This window comes from Emys orbicularis, chromosome 3 (assembly GCF_028017835.1).
Source record: "Emys orbicularis isolate rEmyOrb1 chromosome 3, rEmyOrb1.hap1, whole genome shotgun sequence".
NCBI classification, from domain to species: domain Eukaryota; kingdom Metazoa; phylum Chordata; order Testudines; family Emydidae; genus Emys; species Emys orbicularis.
In genome coordinates this window covers 144,399,993-144,424,000 of record NC_088685.1, presented here as the reverse complement: position 1 = coordinate 144,424,000, position 24,008 = coordinate 144,399,993, and the positions used below count along the sequence as shown (strand labels likewise).

The following is a 24,008-nucleotide window of genomic DNA, read 5'->3' as shown; positions in this document are numbered from 1 at the left end:
GCAGGTTACACACTGAACTCGTTTCACAGAATATTCTGATATAAAAACCCCATTGCAAGGACTATGATTGTTTAATAAAATAGAAAGAAAAAGGCTTAGCTACTCTGATATCAAAGGACAGCACAGCAGGCTTCACAGCAGGCCAATTTGAAACAAGGTGGGCAAACTGATTTGGACAAAATAAGAATGTGCTGAACCTTTGCCCATCCCCAAAATTGAACACAAACCTGGTTTAGATTTGGGGAACTTACCCCCTCTTCTCCCTCTCTCTTTCCTTGTTCCCTTTCTACACAAAGTTGCCTATCTGTTCCTTTTCCCTCTGCTGTTCCCATCCAACCTCCGGTTCATTCTTTAGCACCCCCTTCCTCTACAGGGTTCAGCTCTCCCACTGTAGACACCCACCAATTCCCCCATCCAATCTTTGTCCAACTCCCAGACTCCTCTCCTCTTTCTAGTGTGGTCTCCCATTTTATCCAATTCTCAGCTTCCCTTTTTGCTCCTGTTGTCATCCTTGGCACACCCTGCCTCAGTCCCACTTCAGACTTTCACCTAAATTAGTCCCTGGCATTGTTTCTGACTCCCACTTGACCCTTATCCATTCATGCCCCTCTTCTTCCACATTTGTCCTGCCCAGTCCTACACTCTTCTTCACACTCCCATTACATCCCATTGGCTTTCAGTATTTCCAGTGGCGGGTTTAGAGTTAGTGAGGCCCTGTGCACAGCTTCATTTTCGGGGGCCCCCCCCAGGACCCAGCCAAGGAAAAGAACATTATCTCTTATCTCCCCCACCACCATTTTTCATTCTTATTTTCTTCATCCTCCTCCTATATTATAAGTAATAGGAAGTAAATGAAAATAAAGTGAGGTATGTTGATTGGGGCAGGGGGGTTGGGTGCAGGAGGGGGCGCGGTGGTTGGGCTCTGGGAGGAAGTTTGGGTGCGGGTTCTCGGCTGGGGCAGGGGGTTGGGGTGTGGGAGGGGGTGAGGGATGTGGGCTCTGGGAGGAAGTTTGGGTGCTGGGTGCAGGCTCCGGACTGGGGCAGGGGGTTGGGGTGCGGGAGGGGTCAGGGGGGTGGTGCTTACTTTGAGTGGTGCGGTTCCCAAAGCGCAGGGCTGGCTCTAGGTTTTTTGCCGCCCCAAGCAAAAAAATTTTGGCTGCCCCCCGTCCCAGCCCAGGGCTCCTCGCCGCACCCCCCTGCTGCCCCAGCCCTGGGCTCTCGGCCCCCCCCCCCCACTCTCCGCTGCCCCAGCTCTGGGCTCCCTCATTCCCCCCCACCATTGCCCCCCACACACACCTCCTGCCGCCCCAGCCCTGGGCTCTCTCCCACCCCCACCTGCACCCTCCTTCCGCCGCGGCCCTGGGTCACTGGTAACTCACTCCCACGGCAAGTCATTCAGCAGGAATTTTAGATGTGCACAGAACACAGACAGGATTGCTCCCGCATGGTTACAGAACTGCAGTAAAGTGGAACAATTTTCAGCTTGTGTGATTGGAGGATATCTGGATGCATATTATAAGACTGTCCTATAAATGAGGAAAAGTTGAGGTGCCTTTATTATTCTTTTGTTCCACTCTTTCTTTCTATGGGGAATTTGCCAATGCAATATCACTGTCTTCCTTTTAAACAAACAAACAAACAAACAAACAAAAAAGGCAATGGCTGTAGAAAATAGCAATTCCAGTCCTAATAACCACTGGGAAGCATTTCTTGCTCAATTTTATCCTACTTTTTCTACAGCAAGTTACAGTGGATCAGTATATTTGATTTGGGAGAAATGAAGTAACAACTGCCCAAACTGAGCTTGAGCACTCCTGAATTTTGAGGTGTTCAAATCTGGAAGGCAGGTGCTGGGGGGGGTGGAATGTGGCTCTGCAGGGGAGCACGGCAGCATGTATGCAGCAGTGTGTCTGGCGCTGCGTGGAGCCAGACACGCTGGTCTGAGTGGCACGGTAAGGGGGCTGGGGGGTTGGATGGGGCGGAGGTTCGGGGGGGCAGTCAGGGGCAGGGAGAAGGGGGGGTTAGATGGGTCAGGGGTTTGGTGGGGCAGTCAGGGGACAGGCAGTGGTTGGATAGGCATGGGAGTCCCGGGGGTTTGTCAGGGGACAGGTAGGGGGTGGGGTCCTAGGGCAAAAGTTGGGGGGGGTCTCAGGAGGGGGCAGTTGGGGACAAGGAGAAGGAAGGCTTAGATAGGGTGTGGGGTCCCGGGAGGGGGCAATCAGGGGACAAGGACCAGTGGGGCTTAGATAGGGGGTGGGGTCCTGGGGGGCAGTTAGGGGTAGGGGTGATCAGGGGACAGGGAGCAGGGCGGGTTGGATGGGTTGGGGTTTTTGTGGGGGGCAGTCGGAGGGAGTGGATGGTGGCAGGGTGGGGCTACCCTCCCTCCCTGTGGAGTGCCCTATTTTTTGAATGTTAAAATATGGTATCCCTACTCACAGTGCAGCTCTCCATTCACAGCAGGCTGCAGCATGAGGTCTCAGCTACCTCACTCCCTCCCCCTCTTTCCTGTTGGTAGTGGCCAAGGAAATGCTGGGAAATGTAGTTCTTTCCCTGCTCCAGGGCTGGCTCTATAGGCAGGGAGCTAACCAAGGAACTACAGCTCCCAGGGCCCCCTGTTGGTTCTCAGCTCCCATGCTGGATCCTGCTGCCCCTGCAAATGGGCTGCCCCAAGCACGTGCTTGCTTTGCTGATGCCTAGAGCCGCCCCTGCCAAAGCGACCAGCACACCCCTCTGGCAGCAGCTCTTAGGCAGGGGGGCAGGGGATCTCTGTGCGCCGCTGCCTGCAGTGCCACCTCCACACCTCCATGGCTCCCATTGGCCGCAGTTCCCAGCCAATGGGAGCTGCAGAGTTGTCACTCGGGGTGGGAACAATGTATGGAGACAACCCGTCCCCCCCTCCCCCCAGGGGCCAAAGGGACATGCTGGCCGCTTCCGGGAGCAGTGCAGTGTGGAGGGAGGGAGGCAGCGCAGGCAAGGAGCTGCCTTAGCCCTGCTGCGGCGCTGCTGGCACGTCTCTGCGTGCCCCTTTGGGGGAGGAGGGCAGCAGGTCTCCGTGCACTGCCTGGGGTGGGGGCAGTGCCTGGAGCCACCTCCCCCCCGCCAGGGGCACAGAGAGACGTGCCAGCAGCCAGCCGCTTCCAGGAGCAGTGTGGGGCCACCAGCCACGGAATGCAAGCAGCCTGCCTGCCTGAGCCCTGCTGAGCTGCCGGCCAGGACTTGGGGGCAGGTTGTCAGATGAGATTTGTCCTGCATTTTGGGGGTTTCCCTGTCATTAGGGGCCCCATGCCACCACACTGTTTCATGGTAAATCCACCTCTGAGCATTTCCAGTGCCATGCTGGTCATAAGAACATAAGTATGGCCATACTAGATCAGACCAAAGGTCCATCTAGCCCAGTATCCTGTCTTCTGACAGTGGCCAATGCCAGGTGCCCCAGAGGGAATGAACAGAACAGATAATCATCAAGTGATCCTTCTCCTGTCGCCCATTCTCAGCTTCTGGCTGCCACTCTGTTCCCACCCACCCCCCTTCTTCTGTAACCCTTCATATTTGGTTGATAAAGTGGCATTAATATCAAACTCAGGAGGACTCGTAGCCAAAGAAGAAGTGCCACATTAGTAGTTATGATGGGAAAGCGGGGGGTTAACTCAAGAAGGGAAAGAAAAACAGCATGTCTCAAAATGAAGAGGATGTTCTAGTTAAACAGGTGCAGAGTGAATTCCTCTCTGCACACAGTTAGCAAGCATGGTGCAATGCACTGGGGCTGGTCCCTGTGTAAGGGGTGAGGGAAAAATCCTTGCATCTTCTTCCCCACCTCGTTCACTAGTGCAGGGCCCGTCACAATCTGGCACTAAGTTGCTCACCATGTAAGGTGACCTGATGTCCCGATTTTATAGGGACAATCCCGATATAGGCTCCTATTACCCCCCACCTCCGTCCTGATTTTTCACACTTGCTGTCTGGTCACCCTATCACCATGTACCATGATTGGCTGAATGCTTTGCTGTACATCTAGGATCATCGACTGCAATAATGTCTTTTCACATGAGATCTGTGTAAAGCCATCTATATTGAAAGTGAGATAGGATGGATGATAATGCCATATAGGAAAATTATTCTGGAAGACTGTTCACTTTCTCAGGAATCATGATGAACTCTTCTGGTCTTTTTTTCATAAATTTAAATATAAAAGCACTTTCTAGTCTATGTTAAGGATTCAGAGTCAAAGGGATAAGCACAGAGACATCCTCAAATGACAACTCAGCCGAGTTGTGCAGCGTCAGAAGCATATAAAGTAATAAAAATAGAATAGCACATTGCAGAAATAGTGCAACAGTAAACAAACTGCTATTTTCACGACTTTTTCCCAAGCAAATTATATTATAACACTGACGTGGTAGAACATTAATATCTGCACAGACAACCTGTGCTCTCTGCTATTATTGTATGATATGATTTTTCAAAGGAGATGTAATTTTGTATTTTTCAGTTTATTTTGATTTTGTACCAACAAAAAGGTTAATAAACATTTTCCCCTGATAGTGTTTTTAAATGGAAGCACAGCTGTTAGCAGTTCTGATAAATGTTTTTAAGCCAAACAAGGATTTAATGCCAAACAGATGAAAATATACTTATACTAATAACATAAAGAATAATTATAATAGAATATACTTACTTAGCACTTATATTGTTCTTTTCAGGTCAGACCAACAGTATTCTCTGATTGCATTGCACTGCTCTGATGATGCAAAACAGCTGCAAACCCAGTTTAACTGGATGGTGAAGCAAGACTTATGACGTCTTTGCATTGCTGGAGCAGTACAAAACAGACAAAGCATACTGGTGGCTATGCCCTATGTCTTCAAAGTACAGTACATATACATTCAAGATGTTTTTTTCACTAGGTAATGTATAATGGGGTATACCAGGCATTTACTGCCCCTTGCCAGAGGCCCCACTGGCTTTGCAGAGACCCCACTCTATGAAGTTGTCTGGCTGGAAGGGAAGAGTAGTAAGTTCAGACCTACACGGGTTGCCTAGAGGGGCCTCCAATGATCATCTGCAGGCGGAACCAATGAGAGTTGGTCCTCCAGTAACTAGAAGGACTGAAACAGCAGAAGGCCAATCAAAGCTGAGCAGGCCAGATAAAAAGGGCTGGCTGCTTCTGTTAGGGCTCAGTTCTGGGTGAAGCCATGAGGGTAGGAAGGTTCTCCCTGCCCTAACCAAAGTAACTTGGCCTAGTCAGGGGCTTAACCTTGGCAACACTGGCCTTGGATCTCTATGAAGGATCAGTGTTTATATTATGGACTTTAATGCCTAGGTGGCAATTTTGAGTTAAGATTTCATTTGTTTTCTGTTAACCCCAGACGGGGACTGGACTGAGAGCTGACCTGGCTGGAAGACTAGGCCAGTGGTTCTCAACCAAGGATACATGTACCCCTGGGGTATGCACAGGTCTTCCAGGGGGTACATCAATTCATCTAGATATTTGCCTAGTTTTACAAGAGGCTACATAAAAAGCCCTAGCAAAGTCAGTACCAACTAAAATTTCAAGCAGGCAATGATTTGTTTATACTGCTTTATATATTATACACTGAAATATAAGTACGGTATTTATATTCCAATTGATTTATTTTATAATTATTTGTTAAAAATAAGAAAGTAAGCAATTTTTCAGTAAGTGTGTGCTGTGACACTTTCGTATTTTTATGTCTGATTTTGTAAGCGAGTAGTTTAAGTGAGGTGAAACTTGGGGGTACGCAAGACAAACCAGACTCCTGAAAGTGGTACAGTCGTCTGGAAAGTTTGAGAGCCATGGAATAGGCTATGGAGGTGGCAGACCGTTGCAGAACTAGAATACAAGGAGGTGCTAGAGAGGAAGAGTCCCAGCAACGCTGCGTGCTGACATGAGGGGGCACTCTAGTGGCGAGTGCACACTATAAAAGCATATTAGTAATTTTCATATCCTTTCAATCAATTTCCTGCTGCATTATTGAGTTTGAATTGTGGAAGTCCATAACAAAGTCATTGGAACAATGCATAGTTGGGGCACAGACCTGTGAGGTGCTGGACAACCTTCACCATTGACATCAGTGTGAGTTAAAGGGTGTTCAGCACCTCACAGAATCTGGCACTTGCTGCCATTCCCTGCATGGAATCCCAAAATCCTGTTCCCTTGTAAATCTTTGTTTTTTTTTGTTTTTTTTTTTTTTTTTAATAGAGCTGGAAGGGACCCTGAAAGGTCATCAAGTCCAGCCCCCTGCCTTCACTAGCAGGACCAAGTACTGATTTTGCCCCAGATCCTTAGGTGGCCCCCTTAAGGACTGAACTCACAACCCAGGGTTTAGCAGGCCAATGCTCAAACCACTGAGCTATCCCTCCCCCTCATAGTTAATGTTTAAATATCATATTTAAAAATTATTATCATTTAACATTTGTACAGTGGAAGAGCCCAGAGGCAAATCAGATTGGGCCCCATTGGGCTATGCACTGTACAAACATACAGCAAATGACAGGCCATGCCCCAGTGAGCTTACAGTGTGAAAGACGAACAGAAAAGTTAGATAAAACTTGAGGTGTTGGATGGAGATGGGTGGGGATGGTGCCCAATTCTTAGCCAGTCAGGGGCAGTAATCACAGCTCTCCTCCTGCCTAACTATTAGCAGGCTAAAAGAACAGGAGTACTTGTGGCACCTTAGAGACTAACAAATTTATTTGAGCATAAGCTATCGTGGGCTACAGCTCACTTCTTCAGATGCATAGAGTGGAACACACAGACAGAAGATATTTATACATACAGAGAACATGAAAAGGTGGAAGTACGCATACCAATTGTAAGAGGCCAATCAATTGAGATGAGCTATCAGTAGCAGCAGAAGAAAAAACTTTGAAGTGATAATCGAGATGACCCATAGAAGGTGTGAGGAGAACTTAACATGGGGGGGGGGAAATTCAATTAGTGTAATGACCCAGCCATTCCCAGTCTCTGTTTAGGCCTAAGTTAATTGTGTCTAATTTGCATATTAATTCGAGTTCAGCAGTCTCTCTTTGGAGTCTGTTTTTGAAGTTTTTTTGTTGCAAAAAAACCAGGAACAGATCTGTACAGACACATGCCTAGAACCCCGCCCAGGTGTATTCTATTTGCTACCCAAGATCCATAAACCTGGAAATCCTGGACGCCCCATCATCTCAAGCATTGGCACCTTAACAGCATGATTGTCTGGCTATGTGGACTCTCTCCTCAGGCCCTATGCTACCAGCACTCCCAGCTATCTTCGAGACACCACTGACTTCCTGAGGAAACTACAATCCATCGGTGATCTTCCAGAAAACACCATCCTGGCCACTATGGATGTAGAAGCCCTCTACACCAACATTCCACACAAAGATGGACTACAAGCCATCAGGAATAGCATCCCCGATACCATCACGGCAAACCTGGTGACTGAACTTTGTGACTTTGTCCTCACCCACAATTATTTCACATTTGGGGACAATATATACCTTCAAGTCAGCGGCACTGCTATGGGTACCCGCATGGCCCCACAGTATGCCAACATCTTTATGGCTGACTTAGAACAACGCTTCCTTAGCTCTCGTCCCCTAACGCCCCTACTCTACTTGCGCTACATTGATGATATCTTCATCATCTGGACCCATGGAAAAGAAGCCCTCGATGAATTCCACCATGATTTTAACAATTTCCATCCCACCATCAACCTCAGCCTAGACCAATCCACACAAGCGGTCCATTTCCTAGACACTACTGTGCTAATAAGTGATGGTCACATAAACACCACCCTATACCGGAAACCCACTGACCACTATACTTACCTACATGCCTCCAGCTTCCATCCAGGACACACCACACGATCCATTGTCTACAGCCAAGCTCTAAGATACAACCGCATTTGCTACAATCCCTCAGACAGAGATAAACACCTACAAGATCTCTATCAAGCATTCTTAAAACTACAATACCCACCTGCTGAAGTGAAAAAACAGATTGACAGAGCCAGAAGAGTACCCAGAAGCCACCTACTACAGGACAGGCCCAACAAAGGAAATAACAGAACGCCACTAGCCGTCACCTTCAGCCCCCAGCTGAAACCTCTCCAGCGCATCATCAAAGATCTACAAGCTATCCTGAAAGATGATCCCTCACTCTCACAGATCTTGGGAGACAGACCAGTCCTCGCTTACAGACAGGCTCCCAACCTTAAGCAAATACTCACCAGCAACCTCACACCATACAACAAAAACACTAACCCAGGAACCTATCCTTGCAACAAAGCCCGATGCCAGCTCTGTCCACATATCTATTCAAGGGACACCATCATAGGACCTAACCACATCAGCCACACCATCAGGGGCTTGTTCACCTGCACATCTACCAACGTGATATATGCCATCATTTGCCAGCAATGCCCCTCTGCCATGTACATTGGCCAAACTGGACAGTCTCTACGCAAAAGAATAAATGGACACAAATCTGACATCAGGAATCATAACATTCAAAAACCAGTGGGAGAACACTTCAACCTCTCTAATCACTCAGTGACAGGCTTGAAGGTGTCAGTTTTGCAACAAAAAAACTTCAAAAACAGACTCCAAAGAGAGACTGCTGAACTCGAATTAATATGCAAATTAGACACAATTAACTTAGGCCTAAACAGAGACTGGGAATGGTTGGGTCATTACACTAATTGAATTTTTTCCCCCCCATGTTAAGTTCTCCTCTCACCTTCTATGGGTCATCTCGATTATCACTTCAAAGTTTTTTCTTCTGCTGCTACTGATAGCTCATCTCAGTTGATTGGCCTCTTACAATTGGTATGCGTACTTCCACCTTTTCATGTTCTCTGTATGTATAAATGTCTTCTGTCTGTGTGTTCCACTCTATGCATCTGAAGAAGTGAGCTGCAGCCCACGAAAGCTTATGCTGAAATAAATGTGTTAGTCTCTAAGGCCAGGTCTACACTACCGCGGTAGTTTGACGGCTGGCAATCGAAGTTCCGGGTTCGATTTATCGCGTCTGGTCTGGACGCGATAAATCGATCCCGGAAGCGCTCGCCGTCGACTGCGGTACTCCAGCTCGGCGAGAGGAGTACCGCGGAGTCGACGGGGAGCCTGCCTGCCGCGTGTGGACCGCGTCTGAACCGCGGTAAGTTCGAACTAAGGTATGTCGACTTCAGCTACGTTATTCACGTAGCTGAAGTTGCGTACCTTAGTTCGAATTTGGGGGTTAGTGTAGACCAGGCCTAAGGTGCCACAAGTACTCCTGTTCTTTTTGCGGATACAGACTAACACGGCTGCTACTTTGAAACCTATTAGCAGGCTGCAGTTTTCTGTTTGCATGATAGAAGAGTGGGTTTTGAGGAGGGTCACAAAGGAGGATAAAGTGGCAGTTTTATGGATTTTTGACTGGAAGCTTTTCCTACTCATAAGGGGAGGTGTGATGAAAGGGAGAAAATGCTTGTTGGAGAAGTGGAGAATCCGGCAATTGAAGCTGACAACACTGAATTGGAGTGAAGGCAAGAGTTGACCTTGTGACAAGAAATAAAATAATGTTATGTATGACTGTGGGACCAGAATACTCAGCTGTTGTAAATCAACATAATTCTATTGACCTCAGTGCTGATTTACACTAATTGAGGATAAGGCCCATTATTCGTTGCCTAGGAGAAATGGGGGAGGATTATTTAAAGATTAGTGCATGGGCAGATGTCACCTATTTCCCCATATAGAAAACAGAGGTGTGGATTATGTTTTCTTTGAAAACAATACTATGCTTCCTCATTTTATAATATCGCCTTCTAAGCTTGAGATTTCAACCTCTTCCACCAGCAGCTAAAAAACTGTCATTTCCTTCAGGGCTTTGTAATCTGTTTACCTGCATTTATATTGTAATGTTATACTGGGTCATAATTCAGATGCTCTTCTTCTTCTTTGAGTGGTGGTCCCTATGTGTTTTCCACACATGGGTAGGCATGCGTGCCATGCACCTGAATCTGGAAATTTTTCAAAGCAGTATCCATTGGCCCACACATGTGCAGTAGCTCTCCTCATACGCTCAACCAAGGGTATAACAGGCAGTGCTGGTCGATGCCTCTCTAGTGCCATCTTACCACTACAGAGCCTGAATTGGAATTGTGTCCTCCTTCACATCGTTGCATTACCTATAAGGAAAACATGTGTAAATAAGTATATTCTCCGAGTAGTAGTTAGTAGTTTAAAAGTGTACAGTATAGTATAGAGTATTTCTTTCTCCCCGGTTGGGGAACCCCTCCCTGGCTCTGGGATTCAAGAACTGCATCTCCTGCCCTTGATCCTTCTCCATCAGTGACAAACATCAACACTGCCTGTACTGTCTGGGTGAGGCACATATCTCTGCAAAGTGCAGTATCTGTCGCTCCTTCCCACCCACAACTTGAGAAACCTACGAGCTTCACCTATAGAAGCACCTGATGGAGAAGGCTATGAAGCCCCTCTCTGATCCAGGCCAGGGAGACCCCCTGTACATCAGCCTCAACTACCTAGTAGTGCCCCTCTGAGCATGTGCCTTGGAGTGGAGCCATGACAGTAAAGGGCATTCTCATCGGTGCAAGGACAGATCCCCATTGAGGACTGGCCATAAGAAACGTTCTTCCTCCCTAAGCCAGTCCAGGTCGGGTGAGATGTCACAAACAGAACCTAAGGAACCGGCTCTAATAAAGACCCCCTGATTGGAGACCAAGATGCATAAAAAGAAAGATCTGTCGGTTCCATCGGTCACCTTGGTGCCGAAGCACAAAGACAGACATTCACCGGTTCCATCTACAAGTGCTGGTTCAGACCCGTAGTCAGTACCGCCTCATCCATTCTAAAGACCGTCCAGTCATTGCAGATGCATCGGATCCATCAGACTTAACTATGGGAACCCCTCAGACAGCAGGGCATACCAAGACTATCAGAATATTGGAGAATATATTCCTCCCTTATCCACAGTCTCCACTTCTTTCTGGCTCAGCCCTCCTGAGGGATGTCCTTTCTCCAGAGGAGGAGTCTACATCACTGTCCCAGGAACCATCTCACCTCCAACCATCTGGCAGGACCGCTGCAGTACTTATGGCACTGCCGCTACTGATGGAGCAGTTCTCTGATTCAGAGGAATCAGAGGAGGTGGCTGCACTGGTATCTCCGCAGAGGCAGTTGACCCCGACAGACAGTTGAAGGGTTACACCTGCCATTCCACCAGGTATGACCCCTCCCCCCCGACTATTGCTACTGATTTCCTTGTGTTCCCCCACAACTGATCGACCCCTCTTTCTGGCCATTTTGGGATCATTATGGAATGCGTCCAGAAGTGGCTTTCAGAAGTTGCACCTCTCCTCTCCATCTCACCAGCTGGTTCTGTCGGTGTATGAGGAGGAAGGGGTGGAACCAGATCTACTGGTTCTGACAGGTACCTCTTCATCATCTCCGGATGAAGCAGTCGCTCCTTCATCACCTTCTCCACTGGACGACTATCGCCAGTACCAGGAGTCATTATAAAGAGTGGCCAGTGACCTACGGATCCCATCAGAGGAGGTCCAGGCCTCTCAACATCAGCTCCTGGACATCTTGCAGCTGCAGGGACCAAGTAAGGTGGCCCTCTAGGCCATACTAGAACTGGCTAAGGTGGTATGGCACACTCCAGCATCCTGTGCCCCTACATCAAAAAAGGCCAAGAAATGGTATTTTGTTCAAACCAAAGGAGCTGAATTGTTATTTTCCATCCTGCCCCCAATTTGCTGGTGGTACAGGCAACTATTGAATGGGCTCGGTTGCACTATCAAAGGGCCACCCTGGCAGACAAAGGCTCTAAGAAACTGGACCATATGGGGAGGAAGGTCTTTTCCTCCACAGGCCTAAAATTTCATGTTGCTAACTACCAAGCATTGTTAGCGAAATACGATTTTAATACCTAGTCCAGGCTTGCGGACTTCACAGACAATCTTCCCACAGAAGACAGGGCCTAATTTCAGTCTCTGTTAAATGAGGGGAAGCTAATGGCAAAGGTAGCCCTCCAGGCTGTAGTGGATGCAGTAGATGTGGCTTCCAGAAGTTTGGCCACTGGTCTAGTCATCAGAAGGGATTCCTGACTGCAGTTGTCAGGGTTTCCTAGGGTTTTCTAAGTCTTCTAACATCATGACACAAATTAGACATGCATCCTCCGTGTTATGGTTAGCATGAAATATTATCCCTGTTGTATGAGAATTGTTGAACTCAAAATTTGTCACTGTTGCTGACCATTCGCTAGAGGAGATCTTTGTTCCAGCTGGTCTATTGCACACATTCAGGAGACCGCTCTTTTCACATTTGTATTGAGAACAGCGACCAGTGGAAGTGAGTGCTGATACTGTTGTTTTTAATTTAATATAAAATGTGCTTTCTAAACTCAAGATACATGTACACCATCAATGTCATTTCAATATGATTTTATGCAATATTAGGGGCCAGAGCTCCAGCTGCTGTAAAATGTCAATTTATATCAGCTGAGAATATGGCCTCAGAGCATCCTGAAAACCAAACTAATTTCCAACCCACCGTGGGCCCTGTCCAATCAATACGTCTCACTCCTTGTCTCTGTTGCATCCTTCTCCCTGTCTCCACATCCTGTTTCCGCATGACTCCATATGTCTAGAGCCACCCCTGTGCACTCTGCCACACCTTCTGTCTCTCCTCTAAAATGCATTTCTTCTGAAAAGGCCTCTAGAACCAAGACCACTGCTGAGTAACCAGATATCTGAACTTTAACACAAACTCTATGGAACAGTCCTGTTAAATTTAATGATAGTGAATGTGACCCGGTATGCCTGGGGTAGCTGTCACTGGAAATGCCAAGGTCAGGGCAGGCTGCAAAAGGTGAGAGCGAGTCCATGGTTCGCTCACAATAATGCAGGGGCCCAAGCTTGCATGACTTGTGCCTACGGTCAGTCTTTTAATTGTACTCCAAGGGGCTGTAACGTACTTAGAGTGGAAGATGGGTGTCTGCTCATTGATTTACCGTCGGAGAAGCTAATGAATGCCAAGGTCACTGTCACAAAATTACGCTGTCTCCAGTGTACATCTTCCTCTTGTAATTTAGCTCCCTCTCCCCCTGCTCTCTTTTGTTATCTTTTACTCTAGCTTTACCGTTCTTTTTCTTGATCCTTTTTCCTACTCTCCTCCCCCCCCCCGCCGTTTTCTCCCACTCTTCTTTACTTTCCATTTGACCCCCCCCCCCCTTTGGTACAAAGATTATGAAATAGGCTGCTACATTGCTGACTTAGTGGGCCCTGTAGTAATCCCCTGCCCTGTGGGAGATGCATTCACTTTGCCATCCTGGTCTCTTGCTTTTCTGGCTATTAGGGGACTGAAGCAATGTTCTCATCAACTGGAAGAAATGAATGCCTGGCACTGTTCAAAATAAGTGAGAGACACTGACCAGGCCCAGCCTGCCCACCTCAGCCAGAAAGATGGTAGCCACAAGGCGGGAATTTGAATGTGGGGGTGCTGTAAGGACTCCTCAGGGATCAAGCAGGACATGCATGACAGTCTCTGGAAAACCATGCCCCACTGCCAGCTCTGAATCAGCATCTTCTCTCCTTGAGATCTGAAATCAATAGCTTGACGCCAGGAAAAGGCAAAGCTTTCAAAGTGGACACTGTAGACTGACTGCTTGGGGGCAGGGCAGCTCAGCTGCAGTGTTAGGATTTTAAATTGGTGAGTGAGATGGATGGAGAATGAAAGTGAAAATTGCAGTAGATATTACTTGTGTCTGGTTTGCCATTTAGTTAAGTTATAATTCACATTTTAGCAGAGCCAACACCTGAGATGCTATCCATTTGATTAACCTGATACAAATGATCAGCATGTGGAGCACAGCAAAAAGACCAAAGGACCGAGGAAAATAATTTATTCAATGGGTAGCTAATGTTTCTTGTGACTTCAGTTGATTTGGGCCTGCATTTGATTATGTGGCCATGTTAGTTAAATTACTGAAACAAGGTGTAGTGGGACATTGCCAGATCTGTATATGATGAAGGGGAATTTTGATCCATAATTTAGTAGTGCCAAATCCTGAACTTCCTACTCAGGCAAAAGTCCCATCGAAGGAACAAAAAGAAGTTCAGGATTTGGCACAAGAGTTTCTAAACTGAATGTTCTGGGCCTGATTTTCATTTCCACTAAGGCTGCTGTACATCATTATAGCAGTGTAAAGAAGGCGTAAATTACATTTAGAGTCCCATTAAGGCCCTTTTGCGCTGCCAGAATTGTGTAAAACAGCCTTTGGCTAAATGAGACTCAGGCAGTCTGCATGCAGAAAGGATGGTCTTGTGGTTAAAACACTGGCTCAGGGCTCAGTCAGGAGATCTAGGTTCAAGTCTTGGCTCTGCCAGAGATTTCCTATTGTGACCTGAGACAAATCACTTAATTTCTCGGTGCCTCAGTTTCCCATTTCTTCAGGGCAGGGACTCTCTCATTCTGTACTTGTATAGTGCTTAGCATAGTGGGGCCCGAATCTAGGTGTAACAGTAATATAGCAGCAAGTCACCATTCACTGCTTCATTATATGGGAGATTTTAAAGGGCAAAAATCTTACGATATTTTCCCTTTCATTCCTTCTGAGTGCTGGTGGAGCTGCTAGGCATGTCACTCAGGCATTACACTAGCAATTAGCACCAGGAAATCCTGACTCCTGGTGCCAAGGGGCCAATTTCACACTCCTAATCTACAGAGGTCAAGCTTGGGAAAGATTAAAACAAGGGTGATGCCTGCATTAAATTGTTCACTGCTGTTCTTATCGTTTCAGCAAGACACTGTGATAGGGGAATAAAACGGACAATAAACATTTCAGGGCAGCTGGAGTATATCAGCTCTCCCCCAGGTGAAGGTTTCAGTCTGCTACTCCAAAATGACAGGCCTGCCACATAGAGGGTTAGGGTAATGTCACGTCCTGAAGGAGTTTAATCTTATCTGATAAATGCGATGTTGTTAAGAACAAAATGAAATTAAAAAAGCTAGAAAGAAAAAGACTTTAAAAAAGGAGATAATCCTGAGCCCACCTTCCCAAACACAGACACTATAAGTATGTTAGTCGGTACTGCTTTTGAGGGCTTCCATAGGGGAATCTTGAGGATTATGTTCTGCCCTTACCATTTAAAGTACAAAGCAAAATGCTTTAGTCCTGTTTCAAAAATATTTCCCTGCATATTTTCTTTCGACTTTGAAGATGTCACTTGCTGAACTCTCCAGTCAATAGACTGGCGGAGAGACTGTCTCTACATTCCATGTCAGTGCCATTTCTACACTAGCTGCCAGGCAATGCTCTTACATGGGGCTGGTTAAATTATGTTAAAAGCACTAGAACTGGTTGGTTGAATTATATAAAAAAGTGAGTTAAGACTATTTCCATGTATGTTCTACTTCAACTTCAAGTTACTGGTCTTGATGCAGGAATTACCAGGTGAAATTCTATGGCCCGTGTTGCGTAGGCGGACTGCATGATCATGGTCCCTTCTGGCCTTCAAATCTCTGACTGAATATAGTTCAGACTACTTTTATTGTTGGGGGTCATAGAATTTGTTGTTTGAGTATTCACACAACCACTGATTCATTTCTGGACATGATAATAGATATCACACGTTTCATGTATTTTAGCACAAATCGTTATTTCGCCTTAAATTTATGCTGAAAATATGTTTCCCATAATTCTCTTGTTTAAAAAATTTCAGCCATCCAATCAAGGAGCAGAAAAAATATGTGACTTAGGTGACCAATCATACATTGTATAACAAAGAGCAAATAGTTGAGAACAGTTTACAAACAACCCATAGGTTGAAATTTGGTGAACTGTTTTGTTGAAATCATATGAATAATGAGTATAGTCAAAGAAATCAAGATCGAGTCAAAACAGAAAATTAGGTCAAACTTGTTGGATAATTTATTTACAATGAATTCCACCAGCTTTAGATAATACATTTCCTTCAAAAGGCTGATGCTGGCACCTCTGCATTCTGCTCATCATATTTCCTGTAGCCTGGTAGCTCATTATTAATTCTCTCTCTGTTGCTAGAGTTCCTAAAACTGCTTCATGTCTCCTATGCTGTTGTATTTACTTAACTGACACCAAGAGACGTTAGAGAACAAATTAAAACCATGTGTAGCACCACCCCTTAGTGTCACCGAATTAAAAGGTCTTTTAACATTTCCATTATAAACCCTCATTTCAGGGTTTATAAATCCTGAGAGTTTTAAATCACATCAGACCAAAGACAGAGGTGCAAATGTGAGCCCCGCAAATTGAATTACAGAAAATAGTGCAAATCTATTAATCTGTTTTAAATTGTAAAGCATCAGAAATGATAGTGGGTATAGATGCTCTCTTTTTTAATACCAAGCGCTAGCTAAACTCACAAGAGAATGCAAATGCTCTGATTATTTAGCCAGGAAAGGGGAAGAATTGAGTGGATTTGATTGTGGTACAGTATTAAAGAAAATGAAGTGCATAGCTAAAACAAATCAGTCCTTGCTTTTTTATTTTATGGTGTCCTATAATATGAGGACACCAAGGGGCACCTCAAAGAAATTAACAGCAGATAGATTTGGAACAAAGCAAAGGAAATACTTCTCCACAAAGCATCTGTTGCAGGAGATCATCCAGGCAAAAATCATGGCTCAACTGGAAAAGAGGTTGATTATTTCAAAGTAGTTTGTAGCTATGGAAGCAAAGATAATTAAATCTCATTTTTTAGAATACGGGCCATATATTTAGCAGGTGTTAATTGGCATAGTTCCATTGACTTCAATGAAGCCATGCTGGCTTTCACCAGCTGTAGGTGCAGTCCCATAACTTGATAATCTACAGAACTGAAAAGCCTTCCTATGTAAGGGACTGGGGCATAGGCAGTCTGGCCTAACAGTCCCAGCTGGGCTGGTGTCCATATGTCAAGGATGGCCACAAGATGGTAATCCATGAGCAGGAATTGAGGAATCGCTAGAGCCAGATTCAATAAGGAAGAGTCAGAGTCACAGTCAGGCCAAGTTTGGAGATCAGAGGTAGTACTGTACCAGGCTGGAATCAGAAAGCAAGAGTCAGGGTCAGGATAGGATTGAAGCTCAGAGATCAGAAAGCAAGGTGCCATCTGGAATTGCAGCAGACCAGAAGTCTGTATAGTTGCCCAGACCACTTCTTGGGGCACCATCCAGGGTTAAATAGTGCACTTGACCAATCAGAGGGCTGCAGAGTACCATCACTCAGTGGTTCTCAACCCACAGCCGCTTGTGGCCCAATCAGCACGCAGCTGCGGCCTATGTGACATCCTCAGGGCCATACAGGTAGTATATATATTGTGTGGATGCAGCCCACATAACACATAGAGAGCTGCATATGCAGCCCACAATGGTAAATAGGTTGAGAACTACTGAAGTAGTACTTCCCGCAGTGCCCAATCTCCACAGTGTTCCCTGGGTGTGACTCAGCCTGCCCTTCCAGTGACAATATGGGAATGCTAGCCATCAGGCTCCACGGACCAGGGTTCTCGTCCCATGGATCCTGACATCCTCTCAGTGTCCCCAACCGGCTTCATTTACAGTCTTGCCTTACCTGTTAGTTGTAGTATGGGGTTAACCTTCCTTTACACTGTCGGACTTTGGCCAGAAAGGTGGACTCGATGGAACGCTGGGCCTTTATTTCAGCTCTCAGTAAGTTTCTCTGCTCTTACTATACCTTAGGCCCAGATAAATCCATGAAAATCCTTCCTAGATTGAGGCTCTAAGATTCTTTGAGCCTTAGTGCTTTTTAAAGTAGGAGTTTCTATGTAATTGTCTTTAGCCTCTTAGTGATGATCTTTAGATGTCAATCCCCTGGCTGGTGAATCCGTTCCTGAGTCTTAATTTTAACCACTTGTTTTGATCAGAGCAACTGTTGGGGATAATATATTGGTTCACAAATACCTGAGACATCATCTTAGTCCTTTCCATGCGCCAGTTTTTTGATAGTACACAGGCATGAGGATGCCTGGAAGAAGCCAACAGTATTTTGCCTGTTCACGTTTCTCCCAGAAGAGCTGCACGTTGCACAGATTCCTCTCGTAAGCTTGCCCAAAGGATATGCCTACACAAAAGATGTTCCAAGAGTGCAACAGATTTATTCCAGAAAAATGATGATAAATAGCTATTTCAAATGTCAGCACTAAGGCTTGCAAAATGTAACTAAACACATGCATAAGATCAGCACATAAATCAGCACAGTAAAACAGTTTTGTAAATATTTATGTGCTCACACTCGCTTCCTCTACCACCACCTCTTAAATTTCCACTTGCGTTAGTTTATGGCTGGAAGTGTTCTTGGTTGTGTGCCTGACATATTGTTTAATTGCCTTCTGCTTTGTCTAGTATCATATATACCATAATCCTAAATCTTCACGGATTCCAGTTATCTTAAGAACTGGACACAGAATCTGTCCCTGTATCTAAATGGATATTTATCTCAGATAAACCTTAGGAAATCTGGTCTAGCTCCACTGACATCAGTTATTATTCAAGATTGGGGCCCCACCATTCATGACATTGCACAGACACAAAGAAAGAGACAGCTCTGGCCTTGAGAAGCTCACAAGCTAGAGCCCCAATAGTGCATGGGCAAACTGCTGTGCCCACATACAGCCCTGCTGAAGGCAGAGGGGCTCTGCGCAGGCTCAGCAGGGGAGGGAGGGATAGCTCAGTGGTTTGAGCATTGGCCTGCTAAACCCAGGGTTGGGAGTTCAATCCTTGAGGGGGCCATTTAGGGATCTGGGGCAAAAATCTGTCTGGAGATTGGTCCTGCTTTGAGCAGGGGGTTGGACTAGATGACCTCCTGAGGTCCCTCCCAACCCTGATATTCTCTGATACACATGGTAGGATCAGGGCCTCCGAAGCCTATTATTATTATTTTATATTCATGTTTATTTCAGTAGTGCCTAAAGACCAACCAAGAATAGGGCCCCGTTGTGCTAGGCACTGTACAAACACAGAGTAGCAGCCAGTCCCTGCCCTGGAGAGTTTACAGATGGACACAGGGTGAGCAGAGGGGTAGAACACACTAGCAAAGTGAACCGTGTGATGGTAGCAAATGTCATGTTTGTGCCATGATTTGTTTTAGGTAAGTTTAGATAGGAGGGGATCCGATAAATGGAAAGAAAAGGGAAAGGAAGGAGGGTGAAGGAGACAGGGCAGGGGAGAAAGAGGATAGACGGGGCAGGCGTGGAGTGAAGCTAAGATGAGACTGAGGGCAGGGGAGGGAGACGGTTGTAGCAAACAGGCAATCAGCACAGGGCACAGGAAGTCCAGTCAAAACTGTAGAAAGTTCTCGGACTGTCAGGAGGTCCCTGCTTTGGCTGCTTCTGCGGTAGCTCTGGCTGGTTCCACCCCATATGGTGGGGAAGCAGGGAGGCACCATTGGGTCCTAGTGACCACAGAGCTGTGGGTGGTGGTCTTCACTACACAATTCTGGATCTGAAGGGTGCTGCAGGGAGAGGTGGCCCAGCTGGGACCCATTTTACCCCATCCCCCAGTGTAGTAGTCATATTGACATACAGGTGGTGGGGATAGAGGCATACAAACAGGTATGTACCATTTATATAGATATTAGAAGGTTTTACTAAGATATTGTAAATGATTGCCAGCTAACAATGTCTACCCCTTAAGTCATCATTACTGAAGTTACTATTACTCCTCTGTAACCACACCGGAATCTGGCCTACTCAGCTTCTATTACATTTATCCGCCAGTGTAATTGGTGATGGATGTCCCCATGCCAATAGATGTAACAACCAAAACTGAAAACTAAAAATAAACCTACTGGTTATTTTCAAGTGTTCAAAGCAATTGTCTGTTCGGAGCCATGGATTCTTGAAAACTTGGACTGTCATATTCACGAGCTACTGACACCGCTACTGCTTATTTTTTTTCTTCACTCCGGTCTAGTGGTTCTCAATTCCTTTTGGTCAGAGATTCTTGGTAGTCCATCGATCCGATGATGACAAATCTGTGCAGATCATCTATTGTTGGTCTCATGGTGTGCCCTCTGAGGACTGTACAAGCCAATTCTAGAAGTGCACATTTTGCTGCAGATGGTGCATGGGAAGTTCGTGGTCAGTGGATTGTGTGCTGCTGATGCTCTGTGACGTCATTCGCGTGCCTCTTGTAGACGCCGGCAGCGGTCTTCCTCAAAGGCGATGCAGATATTTCTGACTGTTGCACGCCACTGTGTTCTGTCGCTGGTGGCGTCCTCAAGGTCAGAGAAAAGGCCAAACAAGTCATCTTGCAATCTAACGCATCCCCACAATCCTTTGTAGTTACAAAGGATGGAGATTTTGAAGGCATGGGATAATTTTTTTTTGGCCATTTTAAGGATGACTTGGCTTTTTCTGCTTGAATGGGGGCTGTCTGGGTGAAGAGGCTGTTGTTGCTGGGTCTCATCCATACTGTGCATGTGTCAGAAAATATGCATCTTTGTATATCTTCACTGCAGCTTTTTGGAATCAATAGAAACTTTCTTTGTGAAAACACTTTACATGATGTTTACATTTCCATACTTTATTTGGAATTTGTAATGAGGGAACCTTCTACTTCATTGCTATTGAAATAGTTTCCTATATTTACTGAGGGTTGCATTTTCAGCATAGAGTGAAAGGGGGAAGTAATTTATCCCCCTTTCATATGGATTTTCTGTGCATTTCCTGCACATCCGACTTGTTCAAATCATTTAATTTATCAGGTTATTTATTTTTAATCCCCCCAGACACTGGGTTTGATTCTCCTCTCACCTAAAATGGTGTAAATCAGGAGTAAATCTGCTCAAGTCAGTGGAATCCCATAGGTAAGGACAGGGTAAGTGAAAGGAGAATCTAGTCCACCATTTTGAAAATGTTCCTATTGAATTGTAAAAGAGGACATGTCTCTTTCTAGGGATTTTATAGTCAGTGCTTCTTCCAATGATTATACTTAGAAAGAACCTTTAAGAGTTCATTATAGGTGTAATGGAGAAAATGGATTATTCATATAGATCAAATGTGATGCTTTTATCCTTGCTGAATCATATGGTTTGGTCCTTAATCTTCAATGTACATGATTAATAAAGATATGCTCTGTGATTTTGGAAATGCAGAATGGTTGCCATACAATACTGACATTTCCACAGTATACTGAAGGTAATTAGTGATACCATAGCATTACACGGTATTCCTTGTTCTAAACACAAGAGGACATGAATCGCGATTCTGCTTTCATCTGTCTAAACTAATGTAAGTCAGGAGTGAAATGGAGAGTTGGCCTTGTGTAAAACTGAGACAAGTGAGAGCATTTGTGAGATAGCAAATACATCCCACCTGCTCTCGACACCTTGTCCAGACAATGCCCAGGCCTTTGACAAGAAGCTTCCTGGAACATATTCTCTCCAACTGTTTTCTGGGTAGGGAACTCCACAGGCAGCTCTCAAAATCAGCACACACACAGTTTTTGTCATAAGGTTCCCATGCGTTTCCCCTCCTGTGGACTTGCCTTGAATTTGGAATCCAGGGTTGGGCTCCATGTTGAAACTTCCCTTTGAAAATGAAATTGCTTTGGTGGTATTGAGACTGAAAGTCTCTCTCTTTCTTTTTTTGAACACCAAGTACTGTAAATGCAATTGTATTATCCAACAGTAGTGTATGAGATAATCCCATCCCCTGTCACTTTCTAACAGGATAATGTAAAAGGCATTCCACAGAGACAGAGAATAATAATTTGTTAATTCCCCTCAGTATTTCATGCTTCTCAGTAGTGCAGCTAATTTTCTCTTAGTACTTTATTAAAATTCACAATGATTTTGCAGTCCCACCCTAATAGCTCTCCACCGAGGCAGAGACTGTGAAGGTGAGAGCTGACAGAGTGACACTATATTTTTCCTCCTCTTCTCCACAGACTGTATTATTCCAGCTTTCATCCCTTGAGGGCTGTCCAGATGATGAGAGTGGGCAAATTGCAGCATACTCAAGACATGTTTCCTCAAGCACTGGAGACCTTGAAGCAGGTCAGTGTTGCCTATTGTGTTCCTCCCCTCCCATATTCTCCATGAATCCTCCATATATTCCTCCCCTTCCAGCTCTGATTGCACCTTACTCTTCTGAATACCATTCCCCAGTCTTTCTCTCAGTGCCAGCTCCCCAAGTAATAACTGCAGAGCGTGGTGATGGGTCATGGTTGCTTCGTGTTTCAAGTGCAGGCTTCCTTTAATATCAGTCATTTTTAATTACTAGTCAGTAGCACAAAGGTGCCATTAATCACCCCCTAACCTTGAATGGAAAACAGCTATTAAATCGGAGAAGGGTAAAAATATTTCAGTGCCTTACACTGTTCTTCCCCCTTCTTCGTATTTCTGATTATGCCCTGAGTTGTTCCTTGTTGGAGTGGGTGTGAAGGGTAAAAAAGGAGGAGTAACTGGTAATGCTAAATGGCCAGATGCTCTCCTCCGCCTCCTCCTACGGGGAAGGAAAAGTGGGTGTAATTCCAATCGGAACTGTGGGAGGAAGATAGCAATGGTTGCGCTGCATTCCCCACCCTCCCTGCTCCCAAACAGAAGCCCCTCCCCCCGTTTCCACAGATTCTGGGTTCTGTGAGTTGAGAGAGGAGCTCAATTTGTTTTAACACTTGCGTTTTCTTACAAGCCTACTTCAAATCAGTGAGCAGCTTCTGTTAATCCCTGCTGGTTTTTATCATTCCAATTCTTTCTCTCACTAGGATCTGTTTTGGCAGATGCTTCCTATCTAGTTATATTCCAGGTTTAAGTCGTCCCTGTTGTGCCTGAACTGAGTTTATATTCACTTCCTTCCACCCCAGGCTCTGATCTGCCCTGCTATTATATTACTATTATTACCATTTAAAAAATATTGAAGAAAACACACACTGAGGCAATTTGTATCTCTGCTCCACAGCAGCTTTTGGGACGTTAGGTTATAAGTCATTTCCCATCCCAAGCCCCCAGTAAGACTTGCTGCCCCAACGCCTCCTGGCTACTACTTTGTATTATTGATGTTGCCCATTCAGAGTCAGGCCTGAAGGAGCTACACACATTGAGGCCCTATCCCAGTCTCTCTCCCCATCTCCGGTATCTGACACCCTCTCCTTTTTTCCTCTGCTCATTGCCTCAGAAAGCCATCTGCTCCATCCTCCTGTCTTTTTGCTGCTAGGCTAGAGCGGGGCTCAGCACTGACGCCAGACGAGGCTTTCTGTTCACATTGTATCACAAAACACAAGCGCCACACAGCACCTAATTGGTATGCTTTGCTACAAGGCAAGCTGAAGCAGCAGTTTCATTTTACACTGACTCCCATCATGTTCTTTGTGGGACTCGCGTTCATGTGAGACCTGGCGCTACCCAGAAGCTGCTACCGTGTAGCCAAGCAAGCAGAAATAGCTGATGCTGTACACAGAGGACCCGAGTCTTCTCTCATTTACATTAGTGTAAATCTGCAGTAACTCTGCTGAAGTCAGTGGAGATACATTGTGTAAGTGGGAGGAGACTTGGGCCTAAAGAACATTTTCATCCCAGGGCTGTGTGGAATTCTGGAAAACGTCAAGCCTTTTCATCAGCTTAAGCTATATATCGATAAGGTTATGGCTCCATCAGACCTGGGGCAAGGGCAGCCATTCTCACAAAGAAACAAAGCCTATTCAGCATTCCCACATCCCTAGCATACACAGCCAGAGTCATGGCTTTTGGATGCATATGCACAGCTCCCATTGAAGTGAATGGGAGTCCCATGTAGGTATCTGGGCATTATATTTTCCCCAAGTGTGTAAGTTAGCAAATTAAAAGAAGTGATCCTCATGCCTGTCTGCCCCCAAATCATCACCTTCTGTACTGTATAATCATTTACATTGAGCTCAGACTCCTTTCTCTCCAGTACTCGTTGTACTCTTAAATGATAAATGATTCCTAAGAGATTCTTCGCTCAATAGAAAGGAGCAATAGAAAATGTCATAGA

The 24,008-nt window shown here is 45.6% G+C and overlaps 1 protein-coding gene across 1 annotated transcript in view; it reads left to right on the top strand.

Moving 5' to 3' along the window:
• Positions 1-24,008, top strand: part of SMYD3 (SET and MYND domain containing 3) — a 634,585-nt gene that overhangs the window by 602,629 nt on the left and 7,948 nt on the right. The window contains exon 11 of the mRNA XM_065401517.1: positions 21,946-22,054. Coding sequence (XP_065257589.1) covers positions 21,946-22,054 — 109 coding nt within the window. The remainder of the gene's footprint in view (positions 1-21,945; positions 22,055-24,008) is intronic.